We start from the raw sequence: 27453 nt of genomic DNA, 5'->3' as shown, positions 1-27453 counted from the left end.
TCGGTAGTTTATCGTCATTTTATTGTAATTGGTGAAAAAAATGCGTTTTGATATCTATTTGAATCGCGAATACGATAATTATGGAAATAAATGAAAAATAAAAACTTAATATTATCTTTATTGAATTTTTTTTCGTTCGGGGTGTAATTACGTACACGTTGAATCAATATTTAACTACAAGGCCGGCGGTAGGTGTCTCAAAGAACATATTGATCGGAACGGTGTACTTGTATTCAACAGTTGTGCGAATAAAAAAAAATAATAATTTATATTGTTTAGCACACGACAGTTCGACGATATAATAAAGAAAAATATGAATACAGTTATTACTTATTAAGTCAGTTTTTGTTCTTTCTGAGAAAAGCTAAGCGCATACAAGGTTTCCCTCGAAACAGACAAAGACATCATCCCCTGCGAACCCACTACTATTGGTCAACGATAAAAAATATTTTTACATGTGTATGAATATATTTTATTTTACATGGGTTACGTTCCTTGTACGTCGTTGTTAGTGTGGACACTGAACTCGTTAAGGGAGACCACCACCACTAACAACACGATACTTAATTAATTGTTAAAACTCAGTTGAACGCTATTTGCTGTTGAAACGTTACTTTTTATTGTTCAATGTCTAAGACTATCATCAATGTTTCTAATTGAAACCGAAATACATTTTTAATCCCATTGTTTCGATAACTTTTTCTTTATAAAATTTTTTCGAATTACATATATTTTTAATGTGTAAAATATTATTTTAAAGATAGTTTAAATATATAAAATTAAGTATCACAGTAATTTTTGCATAAATTTGAACACTATTATTTGTTTATTTTTTTCAATAAACAAATTAATCAAAATGCTTAACCTAGAAAATGTTTTTTTATATGAGCACAATATGTAATAAATTTTTACAATCAGCATATGTTGTAATAAATAAAAACAATACTGAAGTGCAAAATAGATTTTTTTAATTCAGCAAATCTATTTTACTTTATTTTTTAATAGTAAAATAACAATTCAAGTTACATTAAATATATTAAAAAAAGATAGAACAAATTTTGTTCTCTTTTTCTATGATTCTAATTTCGTATAAAATATCTTCAACATGAGAGTAATGAAAGATGTTAAAATCTATTTGAAAAAAAATAATTGTACAAAAAGGTTCTAATGGGGCGATTTTGCTTACCTACAAGACAAGTTTTTACTAAATAAATGTTCATCATTATCACTAAATTAATTAATTGAAACTTTTAACCTCCTAATTACACTTACTAAGACCTAAATATTATGCAAATGGTTACTGATATTTAAGCTGGGTCACAGTTTAAGATTTGAAACGTTGAGCGATAAAATATATTTGTTTGAGTGCAGTTTTAAGGTTAATTAAATTATGTAATTAAATGATTTTTGCTATAACGAACAGTTCGTACCAAAAATCCTAAATCGGAGAAGTTCAATATATATATATATATATATTTATTTAGTTTGGTAAACTTTAGTTTTGGGAATATTTTGCATCCAACTCAAAGGTTTTGAGGAGTAATTATACTCATTGTTTAAGGTTTTGTCAGTAATTTTTTTTTATACAGCAATCGGTATTATTAATATGTATTCTCTATTATTTCAACGAGAATTGTCTCATTTTAGTACAATCTTTCTTATTATTATTATTATTATATATTATTAAAGTAGCCAATTAGAAACGTGGGTTACTACGACAAAAATAAATGTTCATTTTACTGCTGTGGTCGCAAAAAAAAAAAAATGCCACTCGTAACGATTATTACAATGTTATCCAGGATGTAAAGTCGAGTCATTGACTCTTTTTATTTTTTCCTGGATAATAACCATGTAAGTGTATGCATATTACGTGTTGCGGGGAACAAGGAGAAGGTCTCGCGGCAAAGGGGTTGCCTGGCAGCCACACATCTGGACCGATGTTATGCAGAACGGAAATCCGGATGGGGGAAAATAATCGGTGTTTTTACATGCAGCGCATCTTGACTTTATCTGTCAGACCGTCTGCCCGACCGCCGCCGTTAATGCTCCGTGTGTTGATTTCTTCCTTCCACCGAAGAGCTTGTACGACCAGACGCGCGAAGGGATCTCTTAGTGTGCACGCACAGGGACAGATCATTGAACTTGACGACGGCGCGGCACGTGAACCCTTGCCGGTGTTGAAAAACTCGTAGCAACACGAGAACCCGACACCCGTCGGAGGCGGCCCAGGTGTGTGCGTATGCCGTCAACAAAAACCAACGTGTAGAGGAGGAGGCTGCTGCTGTGCTTAGCACCACCGGTTCCGAGACACCACCGCAATCCGCAAACCATACACACATGCGTGTCGTAACGGAATGGCGCAACGACATATCTGCCCTTGTGTGGTGGCGATAGAAAATAAAAACCCACTTGGTTAAAATCGTACGAATTTTTTCCAAACTACAATGTTTCGCGTTTACAATAATAACTGAAGAACTCGTGTGCCCCGATTTGTTATTTCAATTCGGATTGGGTTTTTTTTTATCCGTACTACGTTAAAAATATATATATTTAATAATAAGTTATTATAAATATAATATATATTATAATAACTTTTAATTTGTTATTTAATGTTATCTAAACTGAAAATAATTTCAACGATTTAAAAACCGATAAAAATTATTTTAATATGTATATTTTTGAATTGAAAATTATTTTTCGCTGTTACAATAGTGTGAATATTTTTATCTTTGCAACGCAAGTCCCCAGGCTCAAAATCTATAAATCAAGTATTTCGGATAACAATAAACAAGAACACAATACGTTTATTAGAATAGTTAATTTTTTTAAAAATCGTTATGCCGAGTATAATTTTGCTTAATCGCAGGTTTCGCACTCCGTTTCTAATTCATAAGTTAAACACCGACTTGATTTATGCGTTTTTCAAAATCTGCCGCCGACGGAAAACGTTTTTTCGCTATTTTTGTACATTCGCTGTTTGCAAATGTTTTTTTTTTTTTACCGCGTTTTTACATTAACGTATTGTGTACCTTGGACGTGAACTTGGCGGATAATTTTTCCTAAATTCTAAATTCGTTTTACGTGTAATTTTTTTGTTGATTTTTCAGTGCTAGCGCACGAGCGACACTGTGTATCAACAAGCGAATAAATATTCTAGTTCAAGGTGGAATAATTAATTCTATTATTGTTGGTGTACGCGTATCGCGGTTGAAATGACAAAATGTTAATATTGCGCACAGCAACGAGAGCACAATCGCACGAGTTATTGTGCACAACTCGTCTTGACGCCACCGTCGTCTCGTAAAACGCCATATGATAAATATGTCGACAACCACCGTGTAATTACAGATGACCCGGGGATAACGTACAGGTGCGCCTTTGTTGAGCGCATCGCGATAAAGCTCATTATACCCGTCGGCCAATTGCCGTTTTCGGGTGTTGAGCCGTACCAGCGTCGGGTACATGGCCATTGTTGTTAATTCACACGCAGCCTCTCCGCCGTCCCACCCCGGGATCTTGTCTATGTTAAGTTACGATTTTTTCTGTCCGATAATAACACGGCCAGAAAATCCTCCGCACTCGACACGCCAAACGGCTGCTCGAACGGCGTACAATGCAAATCGATGTTTACGCCTAAATTGTGTTGCCCCTATGCCCATTTGCATAGAAATGTACGCGAGACGAGGTCAAGAACCTCGGGAAATGTGCGTTTGTGATTGTTACAATAAAGTTTGTCACCGTCGGGGGATCTCCGCCGTGCACGGATCGTAGGCACACGGACGCATAGGCCGCCGCCGCCGCTTCCATAATAACGCCAAGAGATGGTTATTGCATCTCATGTATTTTGTACGGGCAGCGCATAATGTGTAAATCGGTCGGTGGCGGTTTCGAGATTTTTCCTAATATGAATAACACAACTGCCGTGTGTCGATCGCTTAATAATAATTATACACCGCGTTTTGGTCGCAACGGCGGCAAAGACAAATGAAATCACTTTTGTCACGCCGTGTACAACATGTTGTTTTTGACTTGTAATTTACTTGCCGTTCGTTTCTTTCCAAGTCTGTGTCACTTCAGGTGCGTTTTGTTTGCGCACCACGAGCGTCGATGTAAAAAAAAAATGTTCGTTCGTAAGGTTTACCGAATGTTTTAAACGATGTGCGGCTACACGGTGTTTTGTCGTAAAAAATTGGTTAAAAATAAATGTCAACGTGTATTAATAAGAAATAAACCGTCACGGTAGAACTTTGATGGTTCGCAACAACCGTTAAATGATATTAAAGTATACATAAAAAAGAAAGAGAACAAATGAAATTATAACCCAAAGTGTGGTGTGCCTCTTACGAAGGGTGTTGATATTTGTGGTTGGGTTTTTCGAACGCTTACTGTGTGTGCACAATTTGTTTGCAGGTTGGGGCTGAATAACTAAAAGCGTCATAAAAATTAAGCCCGTTTTAATTATGAAGATCATTTTGTTGATATTAGCGATTGCCGAAAAAACACTAAACATGACTTTAAATGGTTTTGTATTGTTTAACATTCAAATTAAAAANTTAAAAGCGTCATAAAAATTAAGCCCGTTTTAATTATGAAGATTATTTTGTTGATATTAGCGATTGCCGAAAAAACACTAAACATGACTTTAAATGGTTTTGTATTGTTTAACATTCAAATTAAAAAAAAAATGGTTTTTCTGTGCGTGCAGTCACGGTGACATTTTTAGCTCGGTACATATTGATCGAAGAGATCACACACAGATTGAATAGAAACAACAACTACTTGTATAGTTTCCGAAAGTTGGTTAAATATTTTGATCAACGCTGACACGAATTTATCGGCAGTTAATTGGAAAATGGTGTTTTAAAACATCCAGGAAACGATAAAAAATATTGTGTCAAAAGTTCATTGATTAAACGAACGCCACAATATCTGATGTTGCCTTCAGTTTCTCTGAATCAAAATAATGTATTTTATTTTTTTGAAAAATGTATCAAAAACTTAATACTTCGGTCGTTGACATGAACACATTTTTTTATTTCATTAATTATGTATTTAATAGAGAAAAAAAAATAAATTTTTCTAACACAATTGGTTGTAGGTTGCGTATAAAATATGCATGCTAAAGGTACTGATTAAACATTTATTGTTTCGCAGTTCTTCACTTCTCATAAAATATTTATTTTTACGAACCGAAGTAATAATTGGTATTAGATTTTTAGTAGGGTTCAATCGTTTCCCATTTTTGCCTTGTTATGTATGTATGTATATTTTTTTAGACGATTTTCAAACATTAAACGGTTACAAAACCCATATAATATTTCAGTAAGTTTAATGTTCTTGTTTTTCTTGCTATTTTTCATGCAAATGTTAAATTTCACGAACAAAGTAAACATACTTTGTGGAAAGTTCCACTTCAAAGGTAGAAATTTCTAAAAAAAAAATGCATAAAAAGTTTTTTTTAATTTAATAATATTTGATATTTCTTACGTTCCTTCGAATTTTATTATACGTGTATTATTATTATATTATTCATATTACAAAAAATTAATTTTTTTTAGGCTGTAAACAGATACACGGAGCTTTCCTTCGAATTCTTGGCAGGGCAAAACTCGGATAATTAACAGTTTTGAAACTTATTCAGTTGGTAAGTGTTTTATGTTAAATTTTAATTCTTCTACCTGGTTAATTATATTTTAAGCGATGGTATGTGTACAAAAAGGTTAGGATAGGCCATTTAACGCTACGCTATTATTAATATAAAATGTGAAAACTCTAATACCACCAAAAGGGTTCAGATTTGGATATCATAAATATGTACATAAACATTACGAATTTAACGTCATTTACGTCAGGTATCAAATTTATTATGATTTTTATTTTTTTGTACGACATTTTTTTCACAAGAAATTTAAAGATTCCTAAGTCGTACGGATATTTACTATAAAAGAAGCAGATATTGTTTTATTTATGTGCTAATGCATAGGCGCTCACATTCACTACTTTAGCATGTAAATGTATTGACGATATACATTTATTCATAGATATAAATTTAATAATTTTCGATGGTGGTAAATATAATTTTTTTTTTTTTTAAATACGCCAAAAAAACTCATAAATGCCAACGCTCAGAGCACACGTCCCTCTATGCGCTTCCGTAAGTACGTCTCTGTGTATCATAACAAAATAACCTTTTAAAATTTAATATAACTGGACAAGTGTATGATATGTGATCTGATGGTATGACATCATTAACGATTGATGCATCATTGACGCAATCAGAGAGGTCTCAGATCGAGACTCTCCTATGGACATATAATCATGATAGCGAGGGTAGTTGAGTAGTGAATCTCTCCATTACTATACATTCTACAAGCTATATGACATAAAAAATGTTTAATTACGCTATTGATATGCACCACTGTTGTTACGAACGTTACCACAATTGGGTTGTATGTAAAGAATTGCGCAATGGAAATCAATTTATTTTTTCGTCCAATGGTGTATTAGAACTCTATTTTTGGAACATCTTCAAAAATCAAGTATTTTTCCAAGGGTAATGTGTAATGGCGTGTTGAATTCCCTCAAAACACCCCTAAAAAACACTTGTTCTTATGAAGATTTTCCAAAAATAAATTCCTATCCTAAGGTAACTCCTATATTATCGTGTGTAAGTATTTTTTTCTTTTGTGTAATCTGCTCAATTTAATTCTAAGAAAATCTGAGCCCTTTGTGTATTAATTAGTGTTTGAAAATTTAAGAGAATAATAGCGTCCTTAGCTGTTCCTTATGAATGTTCCTTTGAACGATTTATAAAACAAAATGTTGTTAACAATTTCTCAATTGCCAACGTCATGATTAGGTATGATAGGTACCACCTTCTCATTTGACTGGTCACAAAATAAAAGTTTTTATTGCCCAAACCCAACCATCTATTATTGTTAATACTAATTTAGAAAATTTAGTCATTTTTTTTTCTTTTGTGTCCTCTCCTTACGGATAAATCATCCAACTTATCGATATCGTACCATTCGTGCATTTATAAAAATTATAGACGAAGTAATGAAACGGTAATCGATAGTTGGGTAAAAAGAAGTTCAAGGTAAGTTCCAGAAATTCATAAGGGAAAGCGAAGGGGTGAAACCGCTTCTATTTCTAATATCAATTAAACGAAAAGGAATTGTATTCAAGTCTTCAAGTTCAACATTGTGTTTTCCCCCCACGAAGTCGGCGTGTGGGCTCTGCCTCCCGCCTGCCCGTCCGCCATGGTGAGTGTGTGTGAGTGTGTGTGTGTGTGTGTGTGTAAACAGCGACGTCTGCGGCGTTTGTCGTACGTGTGTGAGTGTGTGCGCGCCGGTTGTTACCGCCGTCGGGTTGGCAACACTACAGTCCCGGGTGGCACGCACAAAGTGGTTCTTCCTCGCGTTCGGGGGCATTTTTCCGCACAGTCTTTTCGTCAGGCGCGCTCTTTGCACACGCCGGCGCTCCGCAGCAACGCTTTCGTTCGTTATTATTTTTTTTCGTTAATATATTTTTTCTTTATAGTAATTACCACTTTTTTCACTCTACCTCAATCGGTTCAAACGCTAGTTAAGCCGGCTTCAACATATTGAATTTATTATAATTAATATTACACGGTTATTTTTAATTCGGGAAAAAATTTGTAGCAAATTGGACATTTTTTTTACTGAAACAATTTTTTTTAAATCTAGTGTATACTGATAAAATATAAGTAATTTTAATTACCGAGTATTTTCAAAGTTTACTAATCGACATTTGTTCTACCGAGCAATAGATATGTGAAAATATTATATTCCATGGTAATATTTTCCCGCCAGTTAATTCATCTAATTCATTTCGATTAATTGGTAAGTGTATTTTTCATTCTATTATTGTTAAATATTTTATCTTAACAATATCGTTACAATTGTTTTTAAACGATTTTTTCAAATATACTAACCACCAGCATTACGTGATGCTCTCAAAATTTTGTTTTTAATTTTTTTTTTTTTTTTGAAAATTGTATTTCTACTTCTATTATTTATACAAGTGTTGGATTAAAAAAAAATTTCAAGCGTGTAACCATTTGAAAATAACACATTTTAAAAACTTATTGTGGTCTTAAAAAATAAATAATTGGATTTACGTTAGAATTTAAATTTGTACTATAGAAGAGTTCAGAATTTAACTATAAAGTTTATGAAATTTATTATTATTAGTATTAATTAAAACCAGAGAGTATGATTTTAATATGACTAACGATATTGAATTTATAATTATTTTAATCACTTTGAATGCATTAAAAAATACAGATAAATTATGTACAGAAAATTTTGGTTGGTTGATAACCTGTTTATTTAAGTATTTTGTTTAGTTGCATACATTGTTATGTATAGAATGGATGAATTGCGCTGGTTAGACGCTGCAACATTCCCTACCTTCTTTGAGTAAATCTTAGTGGGACACCCTGTATACATTTCTACACTAAGTAGGCCTAGAATGAAAATTAGTCTCGTGATTTTGTTGGACTGTAATTATTAAAGTAATAATTATTGTAGTCGTTCCATTGACCGGGCAGTGACCGTTGGGCTCAAGGTATCGTCTAAACTTATTTTTTTAACTGAAAATACTGAGACTTTTAAATCTACTGGTATTGTTTTTGAGAAATTGACACTAAATGCTTTAGAAATTTTTAATCGCGCCTATGTATATGTTCGATAATCATTCAAACTACGTTTTAATTGTGATTGTTACCTAATCACCTGCAACGAATTTATTTTTCTCCGTATCAAATATCACATGCTGCTAATGTGCGCATGTGTCACTTGCGCGAACAATCTTGATTTACCCCTTGAAATTATATTCTCCAATCTTTTGTAAAAGCCACTTTCCCGTCCTTGTCCATTGCGTGTGTTGATTAAAAGCCAAGGAAAACCGCAGTTTAGCAAACTCTGTTGGCGACAAGGCATTTAACCGACAAACGTTTCTGTATCGGCGCTAATAGCGCTCAAAAACCTCTAAAAAAAATTATCGTTATACATCGTCTTAGGACGTAGTGTTATGTTTTTTCGATATTTCAGTGTATCACACCGGTTGGAAATTTCTATAACTTACTGGCTGTACGGAGCCGTCTCAATAACATCGTGAAGGTTCCAAAACGTCGTTTACATATGATGTTCATAATGCATTTTAACCAAACCGGTACTTCTATACAGTGTACCGGCCAAAATATACAGACATCTTTCAGACCCTATCGAACACTCGCAACGTACGTTTTGTGAACGATTATTGACTCGGCCAATAAACCTATTTGAAAGATAAACGAACCGGGTGATATCAAAAGCAACACGCTTATGTGTTGTTCACGCTGAGATGGGAGTGACGTACACAGTGTTGGGCCGAAGTTTGTACGGCCAAAGAAAACCTTTTTGAGGCATACATTACTGAAATTCGGCAAACTTGCAGTTGAACGAAACGTGACATAGTCTGTTCGTTTGTTGCTACTCAGTTTATAATTACAGTACCTGATAATCGGTACTGTGTTCGACCGGTCGATATCACATGATCGTAAAAAACTCGACTTGTTCCTTTTCTAACCGATAGTTAGTATCATTGATTTAAGCCTATAATATTTTCTCGTTGTCTATTAGTTGTATAAATACCTCTTCTATTTAGTAACGCCCTCTACCGGGATACTTATATATTTTTAATCCTAACCCCGTTACGTTCTCTCCCGCGTCTTTCGTAGACTTTTCCGGACTACCGATTAATATTGTGCTTGTGTTTTATTCTGTTTAAAAAAAAAAAAATACTGTTGAACATCCCACATAATGAGCTCTTATGAATTTTGACAACCGTCTGTGCGTGTGCCACAACGGTTCCTTGATGAATAATTTAATCAAAAATTATATACATGTATCAATTCATGATCAAAGTCCAGTACTAGTAAAATACTAAAAACGAACTTCAATTATAAATCATCAGAAAATTTGAATGAAAAAAAAATTGCATTCAAATTTTTTCATAGGCATTTCGTATGTCATTTTATTGTTTATCAGCTCGTGCTCAAGTTTAAAAGATTATAATGGAAGAAACTGCCGCCATAATAATAAAAATATCAAAATTGTCATTTTGTGTGAAACACATAAGAGAGTTACTTTTATGGCAATATTTTATTTTATTTACGAAAAACACGATAAAAAACGTATAGACAGAATTTACCTATTAATTGAATATAAATTATGATAACATCTCCGTTGAACTTGCACGTAAATTCAAATTGACTAGAATAACTCGTTAGTGCTCCTGTGTAGTGTGTGTGTATTGCCTATGGGACGATTTGTGTTGAATAATCCCATTTGATATTGTCTATTATAGTGTAGAACTATCTAATGTACATTTATAATCTACAAGTGGCGTGTTTGATTTACGGTCACCAATAAAACTAGTATTGACACACGAGTGTTGTATATCGGACTGTGCAAATGAATGGATTATATAATCCGGCTATTCATTTGTTACCTGTTGTGCAGGCGTTTGGTTTTGTCAAGATTTATTTATTTAGATTATGTCGACCCGAAGACGTCCAAACTTTTTTTTAAATACATCTCTCGATTTTCTCTCGGTCGGTGAGGGGTACACGAGTAACCATAGCGACCATATTGTGCGTTTGACGTCATTTATTTCAAAAAAATTCGACGTGAGACACGGTGAGGTTCGCTGAATTTTGCAAACAAGGTTATGTGTCGAATATGTTTCTTTTTGGGGAAAAAAAATAAATGTCGTTGTTCACAAAAATATCACGTTTAAATTGGTCGGGCCAAAGAAGAGTAATAGGCATTACGCTCCTCTCAATGTTGGTCGCCGTCGACACTGTTCTGTTCACGAGCTTGCATTCATAACGACTTTGTGTATCATATGACCAGATTGTTTTCCTTTTGAATAATGCGCTTTCGAGGGTATAATGTTCCAGTGCCTCTCCGCGATCGTGTAGAAAATAACACGGCGGTGGGGTCGGAGCGAGTAGAGGAGGAGAGGACGGCGACAGCATTGACGTCACCACTTTTTGCGATTTAGCTGTGTACATATACTCGCGTACAATAAGTAATGTAAAATAATGATAATTCTCAATAATGACATGTTCCCGTGTGTGCGCTGTGAAACGAGCACGTGATGTTAGCATCTTCATTATGATGTGTCATTACATAACCTGCCACCCCTGTGATTCTCTTAGTCGTGTCAAATGGCAGTGATTGGACAATACGTAACTGCGATAAAGAGAAAAATACGAGCGTTTCTCCCGTTCTCCTCCGTAACTCGACATGACCTTCTCTCCCTTAACTTCAATTGGCCTAGCAATTTTCCTTTCGTTTTCCATCATCACAACATAATTATCATTGCGTTATTTTTCACTACCCGATATTAGTTTTAGCGTTTTAATAATAACAATCGCGACCGATTGTTGTTTGCGCTTATTATGAGTTTTAGCGTGTGCCGATCGAAAAATATTTAATGTAATAAAATGTTCAATGAAAGCGAAAACCGGCCAACAACATTGTAGAGAAAAATAAACACTACGTTTTGTTGTTAATCTGTTTAAATAACTCCGTTTTTATGCATTCATTTTTAGTAATTCAATGTTTACGCGTATTAGAGACGACTACATTTTGACTTGAAGTAAAATCTCATGAACGTAATCCTCTAGTCTTATCAAAAATGTTTTAAATTGATCGTTTTAGAGAAATTATTGAAAAGAAAGTGTTAACAGAAGTTTTTTGAACATTTGTTTAAAATACTTAATCGGGAAATCACTCTGTTAATAACCTATTGTTTCGAATTGTTTTTATCGTTTTGTTTTTCAAACTTTTCGTATCAAGTTGCACAGTTGACAGAGTATCGTGAAAGAATTATTGTCACCAATAACAAATTAAAATTGTTTTTTCTCGAGCACTCCGACAGATTTTAAGAGGAAGACGACTCGGTTTCTTTATTTTTCGTCTCAAGGTTGTGATTGATTAAAATATTGACTAGTGAAAATCCACTTGGCGTCTATTTGTCATTGCTGGAAGAATAGTCTGGTGATGTGAAGTGGTGGTGGTGGTGGTGGTGTGCACACGAGTGTCGTTCGCATGTTACAATGTAAAGGTGAAAGCGGCGGGATCCTTTTCTAAGGTTAAAATGATTGAGAGGGTTGACATAGTCGAATATGAGGTTTATTGTGTTCCGCCAATGAGGTAGTGGGCGACGGCTAACACGCGTGACCGCTTAAGCTACGGTTAAGGGTCGTTGCCGTCATTACGCACGGAAATTCAGGACAACGGCTGTCCACGTGGTCAAGGCCATCGCACATTCATGACGGTTGTTAGCGTGACTTGTTCGACTATTACGTGTACAAGATTATTAATTTACTAGTGTGGATGTATAACGATAAAATACGCGCATAAATATTATATATGTGTGTTAATAGGTCCTCCGATTGAACTGTTAGCAGGGGAGTATTAGGGACGATCGATGGTTGCGGCGGCGGCGGCAGCGGCGGTGGCGATTGAATCACTTGCGTCACGACAACTGAGTAAAGGTGGACGCGTAGACCGTTGCGGCGGTGGGGTAGTGGTGCCGATGTCCTGTGTATAGTATGTGAATGTAACCCGGGCGGCAGACGCCCACGACGACCTGCCTCAAAAAATATATACATACAACATTATCAGCGTCTCCAACGTTTGACGAGGGGAAGATGCCGTTACGGCCCACGCGTTTACGATTCACCCCACCGATCCGCGGCCGTCGACCACTTTGTACCACCATCCCGTAAACTTCAACCCTCGTGTGCGCCCACGAAATACGCCGACCTCTGAACGGTGTCCCTTCAACCTTGCCCCCCTCTTCCCTTTCAATTCATAACGGCGTCTGTTCATGCCGTTATGAATGAAAATTATTACAGTGTGTTTAATGAATACCACCGCGATTATGTGAATAAATTAAGTAATAATAATTATTTGCACATTTAATTTACAATTTATCATAACTATGACAAAAAAAAAAAGACAATTTGCTAAAAAATCATAGATCACGAATATTAAAAATTTGAAGTGTGTGTAGGAAAAGCTCAAAGTATTTTTTTTTTTTAAGCCATTAAATAAATGTTTGACGATAATAATTTGCTGTGTTATTGCCAGTTGATTTGATATTTAAGGTATTTTAAGTTCATATCTCGTAGGGTTTACTTTTTGAACCCACTTGTTGTATCGATTACCGTTAATTACCTTCACAGGTCACGTCCTTACTCCATATACCGCGTGAACTGTGCTAATAAAATCCGGATATACCGGAATAAAAAAAAACCGAACTAGCATTAGTGGCGGTAGTGACAGTGGCGAGGTGCAACGTTGTTGTTCGCGTCTAGTTTTTTAATGTATACAAAACTCGCGTTTATCCGCATCGAATTAACGGCGGAGTATTTATACGTGTAGTTTGGCTGATTTACAAATGATTAAGTATCGTATGCATTTACACGATGGAGGTGTAATGTCTCACAAAACAAAAAAATTAATTTTTAAAACATTTTTGACAGCAGGGGTTAATTTGAAGATCCTTTTTATGTCGTACTTATAACAATACACGGTCAATTAACAATTCTGACCCTACGTATTTTGCGCAGACCTAGTCGATAGTCTCTTCTCATAAATGATAATCAATGTAATGTTCCCATAGTACGCCTCTGTGCACGTAGACGCATCTAATAGGTTTAATGTATGACATTTACAAAGCGACAAAACTTCATTATTGTGTGCTTCTCGGTTCTATTGGGTAATATATATATATTTTTTATTAAACAAACTATTATTCAAACTAGTAAAACTCAAATATCTAATGCATTCTATTGGTAGGCCTAGACCGACAAGATAATGCACGCGGCCGAGCATTAAAAGACCATCGTTTTAGTTGTGCTATTGAAAAATTAGTGATAATTCAAAAAAATATATATATTACTTGGCAGTGTGCGGTGTGGCGACCTCAATAATGTAACAAAAGATTAATGACGTTGCTCAAACCTACCCTTATAGTTTTTGTGTGAAGATTGAACCGAACAAAGCAAAATAATGGAAAGCCTTTTTACCTCTCGGACAGGCGTTCATGATGTCTGTCTAGCAGTCCGAGTTATCTAGAGCCACACAAAAGTATTTTTTATTACACATTTTAACTAGTCACAGCTGTTCAACGCCGAATCGGTGCCGATTTTCAGCCGGACTCGTTAGGATTTTCTCGTGTAGTTTTACATTTGTAAAATAAATACAAAAAAACAGGATATACGTGGTAAGCAGGAAGATGATAAACAAGTAAAACGTTTTATCTTATGAGTATTTAATATAAAAAAAAGAAATAATAAAAACGAACACACGGTGGCGGTTTTCGGTGGGAAATTAGAATGTTTATCACGAGGTCCGCCGTTCTATGTAATAATATGCGTATGTAGAGCATGTTTACTTGTACTAAAAAAAACCGTTCCAACTGGAGTGTCGAGTATGATCATAAAAAAAAAAATCGCTAATACCCATACGATGTATATGTTATTACGGACGACGGTAGAATGACAAGGAAAAAACAGTCTATTTGGCGTCTGCTTTGTAAGAATGTTTATCTTTTTGTAAAAAAATTATTTCCCAACACGCATGAGGCGAGTACTTAAGCGATGCGTGCATTTTTTGTCAACGCACAATTTTATGTCGGGTTTACTTCTGTACCTTGTAATGGTTACTCCGCTGTGTATTACATCTAAGCATGCGGTCCATTAAAACGCGACCGAACAACATTAATGACCTAGAGAGAATATTTTTAGTGACAAAATATCGCACTGTTGAATAATTGTATTTCTACAAATTTTTTAATTGAAAATATTACCGATTTTCTTGTCAATGCAATATCGGACGACACGTTATATTCGTTTGTACAAAGATACTTGTTCACGTTTCGATTGACCATATTTAAAATCCGCACGCCATCAATCGCGTATCATTAATCATTTTTTGGTTTTTTTAACGTGAATACCGTTGTCTATACAAGACAACAATCTGATTTCCAATCGGAGCCACACGCACCTGAAACGCCTGGTGTACAAGACGTCAACTCTAGTCATGCGTACAAAATAATGAACGGTAGCGTTAAAAATATGCGATGATAAAAAATTGTTAGATGGGTCAGTCACACTGTTGCTCGCGTACATATTTTCGGAAATATTAGTACATTCCAGTCGGTTAAGTACAACGTTTATATTGATGATCTCGCGTCTGATCGCTGTTGGTAAACGCGAGTCATTGCACTAGACAGTATTTCGACGATAAAAAAAAAAATTATATAAATATTAAATAGCGCTAAAAAAGACCGGTGTGCGTGTGTAAAAATAGCCTCGACCGCGTTTATAAATATCCGAACAGGTCGGAAATCGGACACCGCGGTCTCCTCCCGTGTGCCATGTTCGCACTAGCCGAGACCTTGACTCCGAGTCTTGATAAATAAATAAATATTAACAATATGTTAAATAAATCGTTAGGAACCAATGGCCCAATGATTTAGTGACAGCCGTTCACTTGGCGGTGGTGTCTCTCGGCCATCGTTGACGTAATGCCCCCGTACATGTGTCGGTGTCCACACGTGTACACCGATAGGTGTGCGGTTATCGCTTAAATATGCTAATAACGTGACGCTGATAGAGATCCGGCCGTACGAAAATGAATTTGTCGGGAAAATTGTATAGCCGGTCGAATAGCTAAGTGATCAATGCAATCATAACAACTGCACATCAATACTCGTCAGGAGCCGTGTCAATTTGTATTGCGCCTAAAATATTTGTAAACGCTCTTTCGTGTGGTGGTTGCCCAATTGATGAAATATCATCGAGGTTTTTATTCGAATAACGCGAAACAAGGCGTCGTGTACAAATGATTACACTGATAAATTGCGTTGGGGCTTGAAAAAGAACAATGGCACAGTTGGTCTGTGCCCGTTCGCATTACCGATAGGCCCGAGATGCGAGCGGTTTTCGTGTCGCGTATGTATTTTCAACGATTTTTTTCGATTAATTACCGAATTTTGAATATCTACCAATCCCCTCCCCCGCCCCGTCGTCAGTCTTGTGACCGAGTCTTCAGCGTACACTATCATATCGACGTTTAAATATCTCGGAACCGTAATTACTTTGTTTGTCGTTCGTTATCTGTGATCGGACGTTAAATGGCTCGATAACGGCCGGTACATCAAAGTCGCCGTTAAAAACCCAGACAAAAGCTGCTTCGCTTACAAAAATAGCCCACGTCCGTCGGTTTTACCTGCGGTAGCCCGTGCGGCCGTTCTCTCGTGGAACCGGTCGCCTCGCCCCGACCCGGAAGGATGACAAAACAACGTCGTCGTGTTATTGCACCGAGTGGATGACACGCGTCGTGTTGTCGGCGTTCGGTTTTGCTGTTTAGGCCGCGCAAAAATAGTCCGGATTATTTTTGTCGGATTTATTGGGTCCAAACTAGTTGGGTATTTATAAAAGCAGCTCGTAATATTCCGGTAGAATTATTTTTATTATTTAACGCCGTACTTGTTACCATCTGTTGTTTTACGCCGCACGCACACTGTTTGTTATTATTTTTTTTAAAACTGAATTTTATTTTTCCCATATACTAATGTGTCAATTGGACATTTTGTTGGCAGATATTTTCAACCGTTGGAAGTTTCAGCAAGTGCTTCTGCCGTCGGTCTATCCGATTGTCTGTTATAAACGGCCAACAGAATTTCAGGGAGCAGCGGACGGCACCGAAAAGCGGATTTGACGGTTAATTCCGCCGCAGCCATGGGCCGTAAGAAAATCCAAATTTCCCGGATAACGGACGAGAGGAATCGTCAGGTGAGCATAATTTTTTGATTGCTTTGTACTCGTCGAAACCAGGGTTCAAAAAACACGAGGGTTACCGAAAAAAATAACGAAAAATTATTTGCGTTTTAAAAGACAAATATTGTTAATATTATTTATATAAAATAAAATATTTTAATTCTATAATTGTTTGTTTTTCTGCTCGTCCGCGACTAATTACTGTCGTCTATTTACTCACCTCAGACTTTGACCATAACGAGTTACATGGTTTTGTTAATGAAACTGAAAATAAATCAATTTAGATAATTGGTAATTCTGAGTTTTTGGTAAACGGTCGCGCGCCGATCATTGATGTGTTTTTCAGAAGAGAATTGGTTTTTGTAAAGCAATGAATAACACTAATTGTTCCTATTATTATTTAATGCACTAAACAGTTAATTATCAATTTTTTTATTTAAAAGTTAAATATTTTTGTTCCTATAAATAATACACTAGACTGTTGTTAATTTTATTATTAAACATAAAATGTATTTTCCTAAGATTTGACGCGTTCATTGTTGATCAAAATGAAAAATTACAAGAAAATGATTTTTTTTTTTTTTTCAAGTGGGTTTTATTACTGTGTCCAAACGATTAAAACCCACCCTGTTTTAGTAGGTTGTGAACACTCGGCACTTTAAACGCTACTCGAAACGTTTCTTCAAATATTGTGGTACGTTTTAATGAAAATTTTGTGGAGTCAACGGCCAAATATATTATTTTGAGTTATTACATTTTTTTCTCGATCTTAAGTTAATTAGTCAGTGTAGGTGCGATGAACTTAATTTTATTACGAGATTATTTCATTTCAAGGGTTCCTCTCAATCGACCGGCGTACAGGTGCTTGTAGTTCAATGTCATATTAATCAACTTGCTTTCTAACGCTCCTCGAACAGTCTAAACTTATTCAGTGTTACCTTGGGGGCGTATTTAAAACTTTTAGAAGCATAATCGTTTTTTTTCGCGGATATGTTACCATCAAATTTAGTAGATGACCTTTTATTTGTTCGTAACTTTTATTTTGCTAAAATTGCTACATAAAAGTTTTAAAAAAGGAAAACAATAAAAAATTACCATGTATATGATTGAAACACGCATTGAGAAATTTTTATTCACTTAGAATTATTATTTTTAACTAAAAAAAATGACTTTATTTTCATCTTTTGTAAAGGTCCGTAACGTCTGCGTCCTATATCAAATTAAAGCTTTTTAAAACGCAAAAAAGAAAAACGATTGCTGCGTATTATTATAGGGGGATATAATATTTTTTTCTGCATTGAAATTGTTTAATACATTTTTAATACTAAAAACAGACATATAATTTTTTAATTAAAAAATATAAGCGTCATATATCTGACACTTCAAAATATTAATTCAACCGTATTATAATTAATTAATTAAAAGTGATAACATTTCTTGACACAACCCTATGAATTTTGCTTATAAAAATATTATATTTGCTTAATGAACACATGTTATCGCGAATGACCAAAAAATAAACGAAAGCGTTTTTTAATTCTTATCTTATCTTACATCGGTTAATACAATATTAGCATGACTTAGTCTATGGGGAGCATGTGCCCCTAAGCTTACGCATATTACACGTGGCCCCTCTATATAAAAGCAGCTGCTACTGGTTACCTTATCTACTCGAAAAGAAGTACATTAACATAACAAAAAATATTCTAATTTAAATAAACATTGATCGTTTTATGCAATAACGGATGCGCTAAATATGAAACGCCGCGCNTTTTATCTTCTAAGTACTGACCCATATTCTTTTTCCTCGGTCAACTGCTATTGTTTCGCGTAACTTTTCTCAGTTAAACCTTTGTCTAACATAACAAAAAATATTCTAATTTAAATAAACATTGATCGTTTTATGCAATAACGGATGCGCTAAATATGAAACGCCGCGCGTTGGGCGTCTACTTTCAAATTGTAACGTGTATATTTCATATTATGCGTATGTTGACGGAATTTTTTTATTTTGCTTATTTTGCATTTGATGTCACACATACATCTTATTCAAACGCCTCAGCAGCGACCTTTTCAACATTTTATTATTTTTTATGTTAAACTCGTACTCAGATTAATTTTTTTTAATAATCTTAATAAATATGTTGAAGTAAACTACAATTTTATTTAGTTAAGTTGTTACTCGTCTCTCGTGACACATATATTTGGCCCAAGAGAGATATCTCGTTAGTGCGTTATACTTTTGAGAATAATTCTGTTCACTTTAAATTTTATGCAAACATTTTGTTATCGTTTTTATGCCAAAAATCTACGTAGCTTAAAATTTACCCCGAGTCTTTTTTCTAAATTAATATCAAGGTGCATAAACCCAAATATATTTTTGACACTTATTATATAAATAAGTAGATTTTGAAATTTAAAAAAAAATTTCTTGATTTCAATAGTTTTCTTTCACTTTAATTTAGTATTACTTCTGTTTTTAATTCTTAATGTGTTTATGACTAGGTGACATTCAACAAAAGAAAATTTGGTGTAATGAAAAAAGCTTATGAATTAAGTGTGTTATGCGACTGTGAAATCGCCCTCATCATATTTAGCAGCTCTAACAAACTATATCAATATGCTAGTACTGATATGGATAAGGTGCTTCTCAAATATACAGAGTACAATGAACCCCATGAATCGCTCACAAACAAGAATATTATTGAGGTAGTAAATTAATGTTATTTTTAAACTTATTTTTACTTACTTTGTTTTTCTTTTTAGCAACTCAATAAAAAAGAACTGAAAGGTGGTGCTATGAGCCCTGAGAGTCCAGATGAAAGCTGTGATGGCACTCAAGGTCCATATCAATTGACCCCAAGGACTGAAGCTAAGTATAGTAAAATTGATGAAGAGTTTCAGTTGCTCATGCAGCACCAACGAATGGCCAGGGTAAGCACTGTATTATAGAATATTACCATCATGACATACAATGTGTCATTTTTCTTTTTAGAATAATGTAAATGCCAATTATCCGCTTCCTACCTCGATGCCAGTGAGCAATATGTATAATGAATCTGGAAATTTGCAAATACATCATAGTGCTAGTCCACGACCTCCTTCTTCGGATGCTGATTCTGGTAATAAATTAATATTTAAAAATATTATTAATTTATACAAAATGTTATTACGGTATAGTGATTTGAATTTTTTTATATACATATACAGTTTATCCTGCTGGTAGCATGTTAGAAATGAGTAATGGATATCAAACGTCTTCATCTCCAGCTCTAGTCAATTCGCCTTCATCTCCGGCACAATTAGTCATGTCGCCCTCTCCTACACCAAAAGCTTTAAATGCATCTAATCGCTCAACTCCGCCACCAAGACATCATTCTCCTAGGCCTAACTTGCGCATAGTCATGCCAAATGCTGCTAGTCATCATGATGATACAGATGTAAATTCATACAAATTTTAATTGGTTAAAATATTAATTATAATTATTATATTTAATTTTTTTGTTTTATAGTCGAATGCTATCAATACACCGACTGTTTCTCTGAATACACCTGTTGTTGCTCTTCATACACCTGGATTAGGTGGCTCTTACCATGGTATATTTACTGATCTTACTTCATCTGACATGGGATTATCATCAGCTTTAAACTGGTCTAATCAAATAGCTCATAATAAGTATGTTGTCAATATTAAACATTGAAATAGTTTTATTTTTAAATTGTCTTATAAACTAATGATATAATTATTTGATTTTAGTAATGGAATGTCGCATTTGGGTGTACCTAATTCACCCCCTCCTTCACAGTCTCCAAATTCTGTCCGGATAAAAAGTGAACCCAACTCGCCGCCTCATTTACATCACCATACATCTGCACCATCATCAACAGCAGCTCCTAACACTGTTGTGTCACATTCAATTAGTCATTTATCATTGCCACATGCACATTCGTCAATACCATCTCATCATTTGTCAGTAGCAGGTAATTACAAAAATATGCTAAATTTCTATTGATTTTACTTAAAATGTACCTTATTTTGCTTAATTTTAGAACGTTTTATACTAGGTGGACAGATACCTGGAGGAAATCAAGGTCTAGTAGATTCTAGACACGAGTTTGATGGTGGTCCGCCACCAAAGAGATTACGTGACACTTGGCCCACATGACTAAATTGTTGAGTTAGCCTACATCACAGAAATCTTCTATCCTCTCCAATGTTTTTCGTTTTATGAAAAATATACATTCTGTTCATTCATCTCATGACACAACATAGGACAACTTGTATTTAGTGTATATTACATTACATTTTTTTCTTCTCCCATCTGTTTGTTAATATTTTTTACCCCTGTTATAACTTAGTAACATATCTATATGTTTTTCAATTAGTTGACAAATAAATATTTTTGTAAATATATATATTTAAAATCTTATGTTTGTCAGTGAATGGGCTGCTAAACAGTAAATAAATACAATTTTAAAGTCTAGTCCCTTTCAATAGTATAATATAATACATTTGTGCATAAATAGGCTATAATTACTAGTCAATAAAACAGTAAGAAAATGATTTCAAACTACAATCTTGAATATAAGTGTTATGTTTGATATTATTAGCATTCAAGTGTTACGTATAAAAAATTTATATTGTATTGGCCAAATTGAAAATTTAGACTAAGTATATAATATAATTTTAATTGATACTAACACTACTTTTAAACTAGAATGTTTTATTTTCTTTCCTTTTTTTTTTTAAATAACAGTTTGAAATAATTTAATTTAAATATGAAATATTTATGTACATTGTGTGATCATTCAGAAGTTAAAAATAATATATTTATTTATAACTATAAAAAATAAAGACTACTATATATGTAAATTATGATTTTTATTTTGACTTTTATGTATTTTTTTTATATTTAAAATATATTGGTAAGATTTTGATATTTAAATTAATTGTATCCATTGATATGTGATGAAAGCAAATCATACTTTTATGTGTATTTTCATTAACATCATCATTTTCATTAAAAAAAAATAGTAAGCGATGACGATAATAAATGTTCGCTATCATATTGTTGTTAAATCAAGGTTTGATGATAATTTTTAAAACATAAAAAACAGTTATAAAAATTATTTTGTTAGTATATAAGCATGTGCTATGTGTACAATTTTTGTATGGTGCCATTTATAAATATTTTTAATCTGCTCTAAAATATTTTTTACTGATCTTATTTTATTGTTTTGTTACTAAGCGGTTTGGTACTGTTTGTTTGCGAGATATTTATTTATTAGGCTCAATTTTCTATTTACATGTATACCATTGTTTGCATATTAAATAATTATACATACTCTCATGATATGTTAAAATATTGAATAGGGCGAAATATATTACCACTAAAAACTACATTTGAGAGCTTATGTAATAATTAATATTATTGACCATCGTAACATTAAACAGGGTTTGTTAAATGAAAAGTTAAAAATTTAAAAGGGTTTACAACGAATATAATATAATTTAGTTTTTTTCTATTAATTTGAATTCACTCATTATCTTTATAGAAATATGTACATTTTCATTATTTATTATTATATTATATATAGTTTTTTTGTTAAATTTTAAAAAGTGTATATTTTATGTGTACTGATGACTGTAAATTAATATTAAAAGATATATATAAATATATATAATGATATTGTAGTGCATGTTTGTTAAAAAAAGTTACTTTGTAATTTTTTTTTTTTTTTTTTTTTTGTAAAACAAATTACTCATTTTGTTGTTATGTAATATTGTTTTAAATAAATCTTAAAAGAAGCACAGTAATATACAATTTTTATTTTTAAGTTGATCGATATTTGTACGAATATTTTTAGAATTGTTTGTTTTTTTTTCTAACATTTAACATATAAATATAATATAATTCGTTATATAGAGATTGGCGAGGCCGCAAGTGCAATAAAATTATTTATTATACTTTGTAAAAGTTTAAGTTGAAGATAAAGAAATCACATTTACAGTTTTATTCATAGGGTTTATTTTGTTTTTTTTTCGTTTTGTCATTTGTAAATTGATTGCCAAAAAAATATACGCATAATATTTGTACAATACATAAATTTGTATTGTTTTTTAATTAAAACACACATATATGTGAATTGTATTTTCCTTTGTGTCGTTTAACCTATGCTTGTGTATGTGTGACGACGTCCTTTTTAATTTCGTTAAGTAAAATGAACTAATACACCACACCCACGAAAAACCAAAACCTTTCATGTCGTGTGATCATTTTGCTACTAACGTGTATGTTATGTCAAAAAGACTACCATTTTGTTCGCCTAATTATTAATCTGGCACAGTGTGCACGGAAATGGGCAACAAGGTGGTCACGTTTACAGAAGCGCAGCTGGAAGATTATCAGGTGAAAAAGTATTAGAATTATTTTAACTACATCCCTTTCATAATATTGGACAGGGAAAATAGTTAAATTTATTTCTAAGGTGCAACTAGGAAGTGTTGGTTCCCTTCAAAGATAAAAAAATTTTTATATATTTATATAAAAAAAAGATTTTAGGGTGGACGAAAAATTAACGTAGCACACTCGAATATTTTTTTCTAGTTGCGCCTATGATTGAATATATAGAACACAATAATTTGATAAAGACAATCGGCAAACTTATCCCTGTTGTTTATATGTGACTGTTTTGGTAACATTGATCTTAAAGATAGTCAATATTGGCTTCGATATCAAACAATAGTCGTTAACGTTAGAATTATTACATAAGTATTGTTACATCATTTTTATTGTATTTTAGAAAATTACGATATTTTGTTTCAATTATTCGTTAATTATATTTACATTTTATTTCAAATAATCTAAAGGGACCAGACGTTGAAATTTAGGGCATTATAATTTTAATTATATACTAAGTATTTAACGGATGGAAGGTAGGGAAATAAATATTAGAAGTAATGTCATATAAAAACATAATTTAAGAGATGTTCACAAATTTATTTTTTACTTCAAAATCTAATTAATGATTGTAGGCCTTGGGCTAGTTCTAAAAATTATAATTAAAATCTTGTTTGTTCTTTTTATTAAATTTGTATGATAGGTGAGCTTTTACTTTATGAATTTACTCTGACGGTAAGAAGATTCAGTTTCAGAGCTATGATTAGTAGGTTTCTGGACAAATTATAAATACGGAGCCCCAAACTTATAATCAAAAATCTTTTATAATAATAATTTTTTTTTGTGGGGCCCTAGACGTACGCCTCATTTGTCTTGCTCTAAATCCGCTCGTAGGATGATCTGATAATTTTGATTGTGTTATTTGTAAACTATGTATACTGTCAAAACTTAGGCACAAATAGATTCCTATAAATACATTAATGGTTATTGTATTTAAGGCATTATAATGGTTATGATGCACTTATCACAGGCGGATCAAAAAATTATTCAGGAAAGAATATAAATACAAGTTATATTATTTTTTAGTAAATTAATTATTAATTTAATGCATAATATATATTTATACAATGTTTAAAACTCTTTTTTTTAATCGAAAGGGGGAGTCAACTTATTTTAAGGGTTCTCATTTTATTACAAGCAATCAATTGTAAAACAAACCGATAAGTTCAGAATTGGCTTGGCCATACATGAATTGTTCACTAATAAAAATTACAGATGTTATAACACTAGCATACCTTAGATATACTGTAAAGTTTTATAAAGTTTAATTAATTAATTTGAAGATATTTCGAAAGAAGGCGATGGTCAATATGAGTAAAAAAAAATGTGCACTTTTCATTTCAACGAATGCAATTAAAACGGTAATTATTCATTAGTCATTTTACCGGATCATTTTATGCGGATTCATCAAGATACACAATGAATAATTGTAGTCGAGTAAATTCCCTAAATAAAAATTATTGTCTTAGGTTAATAGGTTGTACGAGTACGTTTATTTTTAGAAATTCACAGCGATGAAATTTTCAAAGCCCAGCAAAAACGAATATTTATGTCTAATTATAAAATGTAACAAGAACTGTTTTCATTGCAAGCGTAATTGTAGTGTAAGTGTAATTGTAATCGTATGTTGACTGCAAAAACAGTACTGTAACGTGTGTGCTGCAAAAAATATGATTATATCATCTTGTACTGGAAAGGATTATATTATTGTCTGTTTTAGATTTTATAGGTTTCTTTTTTTCTATAGGACTGCACTTTTTTTACCAGGAAGGAAATATTGAGGTAAGTGTGCGCACACGTGTGTGTCGACCATCTCGTATTTGCTTGTGTGTATATATGTATACTATGTGTGCATACTGAATATTGTTATTTATTATTATTTTTGCTATAAATCATTGGCGGGGCTGTCGGATGGGGTTTTTTCTTCCTGCACAACTTCACACATGCGTTTGAAACTTTTACTTGGGATATTGAGGTGAATGCACCCGCCGGTCTTTTTATTTCGTTTAACAGATTGCACAAAAGGTCGACAATTTCAAATACTTCTAAGTGTTTTATACGAGTGTGAACGTAAATTCACAATAGTTCAGAAATGAAACTTCAATTTTACTACAATAGTTTTGTTGAAGAACTTGACAATAATTTAAAAGCAAATCGAATACTTCAATAAATGAAAAATAATTTTTAGTTTGACACGTATTAGTTTATTGCAATTTTAAACACGATAATTTATTAGAATTATTAATATTAATGTTTAAACACATCACTGACCAATTTATTTATTTTGTTATTGATAATTCATATATTTATACCAATTATAATACAATTTATACACAGTATCTATACAAATTGTGTATGCAATTAACTAAAATTCTGTTAGGATTTTGAGTATTGATCGATATAATTTTACTTGTATAACGCAAAAGTCACATTAATATAAAACATCCGTGCAGAATCGTATTTATTCATTTTTTAACTTAGCTACATCGTTATTTCATTAGCACACAACTTTTTTCATCATATCATACATAAAACTGATACACTAAATACAATATCAGAAGACGGAAATGATTACTTCCACTGCCTTCCTAAAATACCAGGTCCGGACCTCTTTGGCTCTAAAAAAAGTTTTTTCATGATAACTGTTCACAATAGTTTTATTACAATACAAATAAAAACTGCTAGCGATAAATAAAATTAATAATTAATATTTATTGTATAGTTGATAATGTTATAATTATGTAACTATTTTAAATAACTATTATGAGTATAATACTCATTGTACTCAGTGTATTTATATATATATTATATTACAAGGGTGTACAAACGATACAGAGCTATTTGCCCGGAAGTAGTGCCAAAAAAAATGACAGGCGACGAACCGGTGAACATTCAAGTACCGCAGGAATGTATCGAACAACTACCGGAACTCAAAGTGATTTTTTTGCTCAAAACAATTTTTTTATCGAATTAATATGAAAATGTTCACATGTTACAGGAAAACCCGTTCAAAGCGCGTATATGTCAAGTTTTCTCTAAAGAAGGTAACGGTTCATTGAGCTTTGAAGATTTCTTGGACTTGTTATCTGTGTTCAGTGAACAGGCACCCAGGGATATCAAAGTGTTCTACGCTTTCAAAATTTATGGTAACTATTCTTATTTAAAAATTAATTATACAAATTAAAATATAATTAAGAAGTTATTTGAAACTCATATCAATCATGTAGTGTAGGAACTTAGAGTCGAGTGGCTGACTGAGGCCTCGAAGGCCTGGACGGAAAAAGTTTTTAGGGATATTTTTGCTCACTAGGCCTACTTAACAAAAAAATGTATTTTCTTTGATAAAAAAATAAAACTCCAGTCCAATAATAAAAAAAGTTATCCTTTTTCTTATTTATGAATAAGAAATATAAAAGGCATTGCATTAACGACTTTACTTGAAACTTCAAAGTTGATTCTAGTACCCAATCGAGGATCGCTTTTTGTCCTCCCCACCAGTTCTCACCTTTATACTGTCACATTATTATAACGTACCATTGATATTTATAAAGATTTCGATGACGACAATCACATCGGCCCGTCAGATTTGGAACAAGTATTAAAACTTTTGACGAGGGGTCAACTTACCACGGAAGAAATGGCACAGGTATGCGAGAAGGTAATCGAAGAAGGAGATGTGGACGGCGATGGAAAACTGTCTTATATGGAATTTGAACACGTCATTTTGAGGGCACCAGATTTTCTGGGAACTTTTCACATTAGAGTTTAAATTTACTATAGAATGTACACAGATACACATAATGTACAATAAAAAGTTTCAAATAATTTTACTAACAATAATTTCAAAATTGTTTGTTTATTAGTCTAAAAAAAGTATGTACACTATTTTAATAAATATTATGATTACACTAGTCAAAAGAAATTTTATAATTATATAAATTGAGCTTTTCTTTTTGATACATAAATGCTTTTTATTAAATTTATTAACCAAATAGTTTGTAATTAAATACTTGTTTTTATAATAAACTATGGTTTTTTTATCGATGACAGGTAAGTAGGTTTAGTAATAAAGTTAACAGAATGTAAGGCATTAACAGTTGTTACCGATTATATAGATATAAA

General features: G+C 32.9%; 2 protein-coding genes across 10 annotated transcripts in view; both read left to right on the top strand.

The window, feature by feature from the left end:
• The window catches only part of LOC126895220 (myocyte-specific enhancer factor 2-like), a 52133-nt gene extending 30877 nt beyond the window's left edge, over nt 1-21256 (top strand). For 4 of the 8 annotated variants that reach the window (XM_050666832.1, XM_050666835.1, XM_050666839.1 and 1 more), the window contains 9 exons: nt 5559-5644; nt 16693-16885; nt 19376-19579; nt 19637-19804; nt 19866-19992; nt 20081-20310; nt 20383-20546; nt 20628-20851; nt 20921-21256. In XM_050666832.1, the coding sequence (XP_050522789.1) occupies nt 16832-16885; nt 19376-19579; nt 19637-19804; nt 19866-19992; nt 20081-20310; nt 20383-20546; nt 20628-20851; nt 20921-21036 (1287 nt within the window). In that variant the 5' untranslated portion in view covers nt 5559-5644; nt 16693-16831 and the 3' untranslated portion in view covers nt 21037-21256. Of the gene's footprint in view, nt 1-5192; nt 5323-5558; nt 5645-7434; nt 7866-16401; nt 16616-16692; nt 16886-19375; nt 19580-19636; nt 19805-19865; nt 19993-20080; nt 20311-20382; nt 20547-20627; nt 20852-20920 lie in introns of those variants that run through there. The other 4 variants (XM_050666838.1, XM_050666840.1, XM_050666833.1 and 1 more) reach the window with 4 other exon arrangements.
• Nucleotides 21257-23149: 1893 nt separating this feature from the next.
• On the top strand, nt 23150-27259 carry LOC126895221 (calcium and integrin-binding family member 3). 2 transcript variants are annotated; one of them, XM_050666842.1, is made up of 5 exons: nt 23202-23280; nt 25079-25113; nt 26149-26266; nt 26330-26477; nt 26883-27252. In XM_050666842.1, the coding sequence occupies exons 1-5, from the start codon at nt 23230-23232 to the stop codon at nt 27098-27100; spliced, it is 570 nt and encodes a 189-aa protein (XP_050522799.1). In that variant the 5' UTR covers nt 23202-23229; the 3' UTR covers nt 27101-27252. The 2 variants fall into 2 exon arrangements, with proteins under 2 accessions (XP_050522798.1, XP_050522799.1); XM_050666841.1 differs by lacking the exon at nt 25079-25113 and having other exon boundaries at nt 23150-23280; nt 26883-27259.
• The last annotated feature ends 194 nt before the right edge of the window (nt 27260-27453 follow it).

This window comes from Daktulosphaira vitifoliae, unplaced genomic scaffold, assembly GCF_025091365.1.
Source record: "Daktulosphaira vitifoliae isolate Bord-2020 unplaced genomic scaffold, ASM2509136v1 Scaffold_1, whole genome shotgun sequence".
Taxonomy (NCBI): domain Eukaryota; kingdom Metazoa; phylum Arthropoda; class Insecta; order Hemiptera; family Phylloxeridae; genus Daktulosphaira; species Daktulosphaira vitifoliae.
This window is presented reverse-complemented; position numbering and strand designations above follow the sequence as displayed.